General features: G+C 42.6%; 1 protein-coding gene across 1 annotated transcript in view; it reads right to left on the reverse strand.

The window, feature by feature from the left end:
* Positions 1–12241, reverse strand: part of KIAA0319L (KIAA0319 like) — a gene marked incomplete at its 5' end in the record, with an annotated part of 104285 nt that overhangs the window by 59261 nt on the left and 32783 nt on the right. The window contains one exon of the mRNA XM_079697243.1: positions 9231–9745. Within this exon, the coding sequence (XP_079553369.1) occupies positions 9231–9745 (515 nt within the window). The remainder of the gene's footprint in view (positions 1–9230; positions 9746–12241) is intronic.

Genomic DNA, 12241 nt, shown 5'->3' on the forward strand with positions numbered 1-12241 from the left:
CTCTGACATAAATTGCAGCAAGATCTTTTTTGATCCACCTCCTAGAGTAATGAAAATAAAAATAAACAAATGGGACCTAATGAAACTTAAAAGCTTTTGCATAGCAAAGGAAACCATAAACAAAGCAAAAAGACAACCCACAGAATGGGAGAAAATATTTGCAAATGAAGTGAACAACAAGGGACTAATCTCCAAAATATACAAACAGCTCATGCAGCTCAATATCAAAAAAACCAAACAACCCAATCAAAAAATGGGCAGAAGACCTAAATAGACCCTTCTCCAAAGAAGACAAACAGATGGCCAACAGGCATATGAAAAGATGCTCCACATAGCTAATTAGAGAAATGCAAATCAAAACTACAATGAGGTATCACCTCACACCAGTCAGAATGGCCATCATCAAAAATTCTAAAATAGGGCTTCCCTGGTGGTGCAGTGGTTGAGAATCTGCCTGCTAATGCAGGGGACACGGGTTCGAACCCTGGTCTGGGAAAATCCCACATGCCACGGAGCAACTAGGCCCGTGAGCCACAACTACTGAGCCTGCGCGTCTGGAGCATGTGCTCCGCAACAAGAGAGGCCGCCATAGTGAGAGGCCCGCGCACTGCGATGAAGAGTGGCCCCCGCTTGCCACAACTGGAGAAAGCCCTCGCACAGAAACAAAAGACGCAACACAGCAAAAATAAATAAATTAATTAATAAACTCCTACCCCCAACATCTTCTAAAATAATAAATGCTGGTGAGGGTGTGGAGAAAAGGAAACCCTCTTACACTGTTGGGGGGGATGTAAATTGGTGCAGCCACTACAGAGGGCAGTATGGAGGTTCCTTAAAAAACTAAAAATAGAACTACCATATCATCCAACAATCCCACTCCTGGGCAGATATCTGGAGAAAACCATAATTCAAAAAGATACATGCACCCCAGTGTTCACTGCAGCACTATTTACAATAGCCAGAACATGGAAGCAACCTAAATGTCCACCGATAGATGAATGGATAAAGAAGATGTGGTACATACATACAATGGAATATTACTCAGCCATAAAAAAGAACAAAATAATGCCATTTGCAGCAACATGGATGGACCCAGAGATTGTCATACTGAGTGAAATAAGTCAGACACAGAAAGACAAATATCATATGATGTCTCTTATATGTGGAATCTAAAAAAAAGGGTACAAATGAACTTATTTACAATACAGAAGTAGAGTCACGGATATAGAAAACAAATTTATGGTTACCAGGGGATGGGGAGGGGGATAAACTGGGAGATTGGGATTGACGTATATACAACATCTTATAATAAACTATAATGGAAAAGAATTTTTAAAAGAATGTAGATACATATATTTATACATATATATGTATAGATATATACATCTATACATAACCAATTCACTTTGCTGTACACCTGAAACTAACATGATAAATCAACTGTACTTCAATAAAAAAAAAAAAAAACCAGATAATCAGATAAAAGAGCCAGAAGATTTAGAAGATTAGAGGAGAAAGTGTGCAGGTACAGTGAGAAAAAAATAAGGAAAAAGTATTATGGTTCAGGCACTAAAACTTCTGAAAAAGGAAAAGTACAGTAGCAGGGATTTTTGCATACCCACACACAAAAAGGAAACAGGCTGCCCAGTTTTTCTCTTGATGCAACAAGCCACTCATGTAAGATCAGAATGGCGGGGGTTGAGGGGTGTTGAGGGAGCACTCAGTGAATATATGCACACAGTACAGGAAGGGCGTAGGTCAGCGAGGGGTGAGAAACCCACAAAACTTGTCCAGGTCAAGGGGCTGGAAGGGGGTCTGGGGCTGAAAAATTTCTGGTGTCTGCTGCTCAGATAACTGAGAATGAGAATCTGGGGAAAACTAGGTCCTGAGAGATTCCAAATTTGTCAGGAAGTAATAGCCAGAAGAATAAATGAACCCTTGGCAAAAATTTCACAAGCCTAAAGGATTAAAGGGAAGATTTTAAAACAAGAACCAAAAGAAAGCAACCAAGCAAAAAACCTTAAAAAACAAACCAAACCAAAACAAAACAAAAATATGGATGAAGGGAAACAGAACTGCTTGGGTTTCTGTCCTTGGTTATGCAAGGCTCTTCTCTGTTGCTGCCCACACCCCACGCCTCTACCTTGGGATAAGAGCTAAGTAAGTTCCAACCTTCTGTAAAGTAAGCCTAAGAGTTTTCCTTGGGGATAAAAGGCAGCAGAGAGGAGTCCAGGAGCTTGGCTCACTTATCCTTCTCAGTCAGCTGTTCTACAGAAAGCCACCGGCTTGCAGGGGTTGAAATGCTGTAATATTGACTAGAAGCGGGGAAATGGTGCCGGTAGAGAAAGGAGCACCTCAGTCTTTCTAAAGCCAAACCTTACGTGTGGGGATACCTAATTGGACCTTCATTCCCTGGGCTCAGAGAGAACACTCCTCCTTTCACAAAGCAGGATTGGCAGCAATTAATTGCCAGTGGCTCAACTCCTCGTACTGTAAATGTGCCAGTACCCAATTAACAAGCCTTCATGCTCCTCCCGCCAACAATTCAGAGGTTCGTGATACAGAAAGGATGAAGTACTTAAACCAAGCAGTACAAGCTTCTCCTTCTCTAAGTTGAGAAAGGGGAATAAATTGATGACATTCCTTTCCACTTCTGGAATTGCTGAAGGTCCACAATACCTACTCTTGAATGCAATATATATACGTTTTCAAAAGAATGAAAAATGCTACTGACGACCCCATGCGTTTGCAACTCTGCAGGCATTTCAGGCAAGACAAGAGTAATATATGATACAATTTCTTCCTCCTGTGGATGCAGACTTGCTTGACCTACCTTAGTGAAAACAGTACAAACCAAAATTTTAGTACAAACTATTGCTGCTAGTCAGTCATCCCTAATTAGAAGATCTGCAGTGCATACATTTCTCTTACTCTCCCTAATGTATTGAGCAGAAGTTTGAACTCCAAGTTCTCTCCTAAAAGAAATGCCTAGCAATTAACTATTCTGAATATACAAGAAGTTCCTACCACCCTTCCAGAGCTATCCATGGCCTTCAGCATGAGAATCAAGCTCCTAAGCATGGCATATAAGGTCAAATGTAACTTGTCTGGATCTGAAGACTTCACTTTGCCCCATTTTTCAGCAATGCTTGCAGTTCTCAACATGTGATGCCAAATGCCTATGTGCGACACTGCACAAAGCCCACTCCCACTCCTAGGGCTTCAAAGTTCAAGTTCAATATTCCTCCCCCCATGTCCACCCACTCTCCATGTTAGACCATAAAGCCTGAGATCCTGTTCACTAGCAGCAATTTATTGTCCCTGCCTATGACTGGTGAACAACAAGAAAAAGAATTCCCCAGCCAACATGACTTCAGGATCCTCCCTCCAGCATATACCTGAATTTCGTAAGGCCTAAGTTTGAATTTTTATCATCTTCCAGAAGACCATCAGGCCTAAATCTACAATAGTTGTAATTTAACTGGTCCAATTTTACTGATCATAACTATCCTGTGGTGTGCTAGAGCCAGGTCATATGCCGACTGTGTTCATCTCTGCCAACTCTGTGTATATCTCTGCCAACTCTGTGTTCAGTGACTTCATGTTGGTAGCTTGAAATTGGTCACGGTGGTAGTATTTACACCATGAAAACTGGCAAAAACTACAACTCAGGGCTTGACTTTGTTTTCTGGGGGAAAACCCAGTTGTGAACCATTTACCACACCACACTGTTATCCCTACAATGATCTATACTTCCTCTCCTTTAAAACCCAACCTCTTTTTCTTCCAAATATTCAATTCAAATGATCAGAAAGTCACCTGTACACTCAATCATTTCATGTTTTGTTCCCTATACCTCCTGCAGGAGAGGCTACATAAATTTTCAGGATCTGGTGCAAAATGAAAATGTGGGCTTCCATGTTCAAAAATTAAGAATTTCAAGATAACGAGAGCAGAGCATTAAACCAAGAACAAGGCCTTTCTAAGTGTGGGGACTGCACAGGTCACATGCCCATAAAGTGATCCCTGACCTCCTACTCTTATTTATTTATTTATTTTTGGCCATACCACATGGCATGTGGGATCTTAGTTCCCCGAGCAGGGATCGAACCCAAGCCCCATGCATTGGAAGCTTGGAGTCTTAACCACTGGACCACCGGGGAAGTCCCTGACCTCCTTTTTTTTTTTTTTTTTTTTAAACATTCACAGAATTTTTTTAAATTAATTAATTTTTTATATTTATTTTTGGCTGTGTTGGGTCTTCGTTTCTGTGCGAGGGCTTTCTCCAGTTGTGGCAAGCGGGGGCCACTCTTCATCGCGGTGCACGGGCCTCTCACTGTCGCGGCCTCTTCCGTTGCGGAGCACAAGCTCCAGACGCGCAGGCTCAGTAGTTGTGGCTTACGGGCCTAGCCGCTCCGTGGCATGTGGGATCTTCCCGGACCGGGGCTCGAACCCGTGTCCCCTGCATTGGCAGGCGGATTCTTAACCACTGCGCCACCAGGGAAGCCCTGACCTCCTATTAAGTGTAAGCCTGCCCTCCCCTGAGGATACTGTTTCCCATCTATCTCTGCAATATGATGGCTACTTATTCTCCCACACTTTAGGATTAAAGGTAGGTTGCTATTTTATTTGCTCCCCTTCTCAATGCCTTTGCAAGTCATTACTCTTCTATCTTCTCTGTAAAAACCTCTTCACCTTTGCTATCTTGCTGCACAATACTTCAACTCTCATCATAGCTGTCATCTCTCAACTTACTCATTACTCCTCCTACTTTACTGATGGCTTTGACATCTGGATCTCAAAATTCCTCTTCACTGCAAGTCTTGCCTCAAGAGTAAGCAGATTAAGAGGACAGACTCTGGATAGAATCAGACTCCTGGGTTCAAGTCTTGGTACTACCACATATATAGCTATGTTGCCATGTTCCTAAACCTTTCTTTTCCCGAGTTTCCTCATTTATAAAATAAAGATGGTAATAGTAATTCACAGGATTTGTTGCATAGATTAAAAGGGTTGATTCGTGTACAGGGTTCGAAATTGTACCTGACATAGTACTAAGTACATAGTACTTACTAATAGTAGTAAGTACTCAGTAAACATTAGCTACTATTGCTGTCATCATTATCATCATCCTTATTAAAGTCTATCTCAATGTCTACATGGATAACTCATTCAACATGTTCTATGAGCTCCCTGTCACCAATAAATTTCTTCTCTGCTCTACCCCAGCAACTCTCTTCCATAGCTTCACCCTAGATCCTCTAATCACCATATCTTCTCCACCTCCAGAATATTAAATTCAAATATCTCACTCTCTGATGACTACCTTCGGTCCTTCCAGCACATTTACCTGTTCCCCTATATCTGCTTCCCATCATCGAAACCTCTGAATGCCAGACTCCTCTACTGAATCTCTTTCAGCCCCTCCTATTTTTGTCTCTTTTCCTTTCTTCTTTTATCTCTCTTTCATCCATTCTCTTTGACAACAACCTCAGTCTCAACGCCCCAATTTCCTTCTATACAAAATTGGCAAAGTTCTAATCTTGGATGAATCAAACTATCAGCCTTTTCTTGACAGGGTTGCTGAGAGCTACTGAGGAGAGTCATACAACTATAATTATAAATTCATGGTCTCCACCTTCAATGACACCCAGCAATCTTTCTATTTCCTTACCTAGTTTACAATCTTCTACCCCTCACAATGGCCATTTCAAGCCTTTACCACTCTCTCCAGACCTCTCATTTTCCTGCCTACTACCCACCTAACCCCACTCCACCTACCTCTGCTTCTACTTTCAATAAATGATCTATCCCACTTCAGAAGAAACAAGAATGAGATTAGAACTACCACAATGTCCTCCTATCAAACCTAAAAGTCCACCTTAGCCGCATCTATATCCACCCATTTCTTCCTTCCTATCACAATGAAGGAGATGTCTCTCCCTTGCTTAAGGCTAATCTTGTGCTCTGTGCTCTGGATTCTTTTTTGTTTTTTAATAAATTTATTTATTTATTTATTTTTGGCTGCATTGGGTCTTCATTGCTGCGCGCAGGCTTTTTGTGTGTGTGCGTGTGTCAGGCACTGCCTTTTTAAAAACTTTTTATTTTGCAAAGTTGCAAACATAGTACAGAGTTCCTAAATACTCTTCACCTTGTTTCTCCTAAGGTTAACATCTTACATATGTATTGAAGCCAGAAAATTAACATTCAGGTAGTACTGTTAACTAATCACCTTATTTGAATATTGCCTGTTCTCCACTGTCTTTTTTCTTGTCCATGACTCATCCAGCATCCAACACTGCATTTAGTTGTATCTCCTTTGTTCCCTCCAGTCTATGACAGTTCTGTCTTTTTCATGATCTTGACATATTTAAAGACTACTAGTTTTGTAGAAGGTCCTTCCATTTGGGTTTTTTTTTTAAACATCTTTATTGGAGTATAATTACTTTACAATGGTGTGTTAGTTTCTGTTTTATAATAAAGTAAATCAGCTATACATATACATATATCCCCATATCTCCTCCCTCTTGTGTCTCCCTCCCACCCTCCCTATCCCACCCCTCTAGGTGGTCACAAAGCACCGTGCTGGTCTCCCCGTGCTATGTGGCTGCTTCCCACTATCCATTTTACATTTGGTAGTTTATATAAGTCCACGCCACTCTCTCACTTCACCTCACCTTACCCGTCCCCCTCCCCGCATCCTCAAGTTCATTCTCTACGTCTGAGTCTTTATTTCTGTTGCGCGCGGGCTTTTTCTCTAGTTGCGGTGAGAGGGGGCTACTCTTCGTTTTGGTGCGGGGGCTTCTCCTTGTGGTGGCTTCTCTTGTTGCGGAGCATGGGCTCTAGGCACGCCAGCTTCAGTAGTTGTGGCTCGCGGGCTCTAGAGCACAGGCTCAGTAATTGTGGCACTCGGGATTAGCTACTCCGCGGCACGTGGGATCTCCCGGAACAGGGATCGAACCCGTGTGCCCTGCATTGGCAGGCGGATTCTCAACCACTGCGCCACCAGGGAAGCCCTGTGCTCTGGATTCTAACCTACCTGCCTTATAAGGCATGGTTCTCAAAGTGCGGTTCCCAGACTAGCAGCATCAGCACTCTAGGAACTTGTTACAAATGCAAATTCTCAGGCCCCACTCTAAACCTACTGAATCAGAAACTTTGGAGCTCGGGCCCAGCAATCTGTTTGGAACGAGGCCTCCAAGTGATTCTGACACTTGTTAAAGTTTGAGAACCTCAGCTCTGAGGGAGTATTTATCATTTATCCCCCTTTCCCGTATCTTCAACTGCCTTCTTTAGTGAGATGGTTCCCTTGCCTGAAGAGCCTCCTACTTGATTGCTCCATGTACATTCTTGCACTTCTCCAGTCTACTCACCACACAAAACATATCTGATCATTTCATTCCCTGCTTAAGATAAACTAATACTTTAAGAAGGCCTCAAGGCTCTGCACACCTCTGAAGCCTGTTCTTTCTCCACTAGCTCTCCTGCTCTGTCTGCCAAGCAAGACCAGTCTCTCCCAACTTCCTGATCTTCCAGTTTTCTAGGGCACCTAACAAACTTTGAAATTATTATTCCTTCTGCCTGAATTACTCTTTGCCTGTTTCTTTTCCGAATTCCTACTTCTACTTTAAGTCTCAGCTTAAGCTTTCCTTACTTTGGGTGGCCTAACTTTACCCCTCAGTCTCGATTAGGTCTCTGTTAGATGCTATTATAGCACTCCACTTACCCTCTCATAATGTGCATCAAGCTTATAATTATTTAATTATCATAAATGTCATGTCTATTTTCCTTGTCAGAGTGTAAGCTCCATTAGCGCAGGAATCATGATCTTATTTGCTTATTTGCTATAATATTCCTAGTGCCTTGCTTTTAGTACAGGACCTTGCAGATAGTAAATGTGTAACCAAACCTTTGCATACACTGGATCTTCCTCCAGAATGTTTTTTATTACCTTTAAACCCCTAGTGAAATCCTACACATGCTTCAAGAAACAAGTTAAGCATCTCAGTCAAGTCTTCCTTGTACATACACATCACCTGCCTGCTCAGGAGGATCACTTCTTCTTTTGTGCTCCTACTGTTCCTAAATCAACTAATGCAGTAATTATACACTATCATAAATACCCATCTTCATGCCTGAGTCTCCACTAGACTGTAAACTCCCTGAGGGCACAGATCATGTCTTGTTTACCTTTATATCTCTAGCGCTTAGAAAAGTACCTGACATTTATAATAAATGTCCATAAATGTTTATGGGCATGTTGAACCTAACACTGTATCTCTAATATTGCACTGAAAGGTTTTTTTCTTAATATTAAATCTGGGTTCCAATTCTAACTTTGTTATTCATTAGCTGTATGATCAAATTGTTTAACCTCTTTGGGCCTCAGTTTCCTCACTAGTAAAACGGGGCTAATAATACCTACTTGGAAATATTGCTATGAAAACTAAACAAAATGACATAATATAATGATTAGCACACACAGGGCCTAGCATGTAGTAGCCTCCCTACTATGGCTTCAACTTGATAGAGACAACTAGGACAAAACAAATACAAAAATAAGTCACAGCAATCAAGGGAGAATGAGCACAGAGTGAGTCATTCCTCTTAATCATTCGCCCAGGAAGATCAACAATGAAGAAACATAATAAGCAGAATAAACTCTACCGGTGGTATCTCCCTTGGCATACAAAGCTTGGTAAGAATTCACCCGAGACCTCTTGGCTAATGGCCACATCCAGCTCCCCAGCCTGGCAGGTCAGGTCTTAATCTGCAATACCAGGCATGGTTACTTCAGAGTGGAATAGAAACTACCTCATTAGGAATGTGTTTACAGGAGGGAGATGGGGGAGGAGGAGGAGAACTTGACTGCAGCCACATCAATCAAGTGTTTTGCAATCTGGCAGAAAACACTGCAGAATTGTTGATGGAGACTAACACCCACACAACTGCGCTTACCTGTAGCCAAGAACCAGCTTAGACTAGATAATGAGCAGCTTTCTGCTTTTACTGAAACAATGGTCAGACTTACACGGAAAAAACGTCTCTAAGGTCAAATTACCTTGAACATCCGGGCAGCAGCACCTACCAAGATGACACCAAGCAGCTTTACACATACACTCCTCAGCCTATGAGCACCGCGCACAGGCACCAGCTTCATAGCTCGTGTATTTGCCAAACGTAAAAGCAGATTAAACCGTTTCTTTGCTCCTTGTTCATAATATGCTTACCTCTGCAGAGCTAGTGGTATTCAGATCACCTCGCTCATTCATGTTAGAAGGCTGTGTCACTGTAGCTACTTCTTCACTGGGACTCTCTCTCTTCTGAAGCTTCCTGATGAAGCTCTGCTGGTCACTGGAAGATAAAGTAGGTCTGAGTGGAGTTCTGGGTGGGCTCTGCCTCCTCCAAGGTACCCTGCTCCAACCTGGCCCCAGAATACGTGGTACATCATCTTCAGGTAGAAAGTCCAAGTCGTCTGCAATTTGGAATTTTTTTAAAAACACCAGCATAGAATTGGAAGAGTCTGTCCTAAAAGCCTGGCAGCTCTGGGGCCTGCTGCAGTCTGCCTGAATGCACATCCCTTCTAACCACCAAAAGGCATGACAGGCAGAGTCCTGGCAGCAGGCAGCCCAACATGTCTGGAGAGAGGGGGTTCCTTCAAGAAGCCGGAGGTGATTTTCTCCCCCAGATCTCAGGCCAACTCCAAATTGTGTCTTCGCCTGCTGGCACCTGTTCTCCTTGGCATCTAAAAACAAAGAATGAAAACATTTTAAAATAAAATAAAAACAGAGACTACAGCTCTGTAAAGAGTCCTGAATACTAACATTTGAGGGTGTTTGAAGATTGGTTTTTAAGAGGGTGGGGAAAGCTGTCTAGTAAGTGGAATAAAAGACACAAAAGAGAGAGCTTTTTGGCTCAGGATATTTTAGCTTGTAGAAGTACTGCTCCACATTCATCACTGGCTCCCCTCCTCAATGAGTCCCTTGCATGTAGACCTTTTAAACAGAACTCCAGTTCATGAAACAGAAAAAACAAAACAAAAGAGCTCTTCTGATGGAAGTGTACTGAAGGATGGGGCCAGAGTCCCACCACTTGACCCCACATTCACCTCCAAGGCATTTCTCAGGGACAGTATGAAGATTATGGGACCAGAAGAGCAGCCAGCTGAAGAAGATGGAGTACTCTGCCCACTGAACTGGCAGCAACACAAATTGAGTACTCTTGACCTATTGCAGGATTCAGGTTCATCCATTCTCTAATCAATGGTTTGCCAAAGTCAGGTGGTTTTGCATATCACAGCATCAACCAGAGCAGTAGTCAGTCAAGCTTACCAAAAATTTTAATCATGAGAGGTATTCTGCTAGAATGAACTTCTAAGTTCTAAGCCATGTCATAATAAGAAATATTGGAGGCTAACACAACATTGTAAAGCAACCATACTCCAATAAAAATTAATTTAAAAAAAAAAGAAAAAGAGGGCTTCCCTGGTGGTGCAGTGGTTGAGAGTCCACCTGCTGATGCAGGGGACACAGGTTCGTACCCCGGTCCGGGAAGATCCCATGTGCCGCGGAGCGGCTGGGCCCATGAGCCATGGCCGCTGAGCCTGCGCGTCCGGAGCCTGTGCTCCGCGACAAGAGAGGCCACAACGGTGAGAGGCCCGCGTACCGCAAAAAAAAAAAAAAAAAGAAAAAGAAATAAAGGAATAGAACTACAACAGTGACCTACTGTGGTTAACCTAAATAACATGGTCCAAAATTTCGGCTAACGTCGCTTACAGATAAACTTTTGAGCCGCTGAATGTTTTCAGGCATGGTATTGATTTTCCTGAAATATCACCTCATTTCTGTTTTCTTAGATGAAATAAAGTCAAAGCATGTTCTGAATTAAAGTTTTTATACAGAGTTCATTTTAAGGTCTTAGTTATATAGGTGTCTGTAACCAACTATGGTCAGGGTTATACAAGGCCAGAACCAGGATGAGGCAAGAGAGATGCCTCAGGCACACTCTTAGAGTGCTCACTCTTAGAGTCATGTAAGTGCAGGGCTGGCCTACCCCGACCTTTTTTAAAAAATATTTATTTATTTATTTATTTGGTTGCATCAGGTCTTAGTTGCAGCATGCGAACTCTTAGCTGCTGCATGTGGGATCTAGTTCCCTGACCAGGGATCGAACCCCAGGCCCCTGCATTGAGAGAGCAGAGTGTTAGCCACTGGACCCCCAGGGAAGTCCCAGCTTACCCCCATCTTGAGAGTGAGTGTTTCCTGAAATTTCATACCCTAGGTACATCTTTCTTCACCCTAGCCCTAGCCCTGGGGTTATAACATAAAATTTTATTGTAGAATTACATATAGAAAACATGTAGTAGAATCAAACCACTGAATAGATGGATAGTCATGTCTGCATGTACACATAACTGAAAAAGGTCTATGACTGACTAAAGCAACAACTGGATAATCTGCCAAAGCCATGGTGACTCCCAGGAAACAATTACTAAATATGGACACCAGTCAACTGAGAAATAAGAGAAAAATAGGCAGCCTTCTGGATTATGGAGTCAAGCACTATGGAAGCCAATCTGCCACTGTTCCTTCTTTCTTTCTTTTTTTAAGTTTATTTACTTTTTATTTATTTTGGCTGCGTTGGGTCTTCATTGCTGCACGCAGGCTTTCTCTAGTCGCAGCAAGTGGGGGCTACTCTTTGTTGCAGTGTGTGTGCTTCTCATTGCAGTGGCTCCTCTTGTTGCAGAGCACGGGCTCTAGGTGTGCGGGCTTCAGTAGTTGTGGCACATGGGCTCAGTAGCTGTGCTCGCAGGCTCTAGAGCACAGGCTCAGTAGTTGTGGCGCACAGGCTCAGCTGCTCCGTGGCATGTGGGATCTTCCCAGACCAGGGATCGAACCCATGTCCCCTACATTGGCAGGCGGATTCTTAACCACTGTACCACCAGGGAAGTCCCTACCATTGTTCTTTAAACAAAAAGAGAGAAACATGGGCACCAACCTAACATCAGACAAGACAATTTAGAGGCAGAAAAAAACAGAACTTACTTAAGAAAAGATGAATAAATAGAAACTATGAAAAAAATGAAGTTACCAAGAGCTATGGAAATGCTCCTCATTTCCTCATCCACCTTCCTAAACAATAACCAATGGTATGAATCTTGGTAACAGCTGAGTGCACAGAGTTTGTTGAAATCAGTAAATTGTTACATCAGTAACTACTTTCAGTTACCTTTATATCAACT

Source organism: Hyperoodon ampullatus (genome assembly GCF_949752795.1).
Source record: "Hyperoodon ampullatus genome assembly, chromosome: 2".
Classification (NCBI taxonomy): domain Eukaryota; kingdom Metazoa; phylum Chordata; class Mammalia; order Artiodactyla; family Ziphiidae; genus Hyperoodon; species Hyperoodon ampullatus.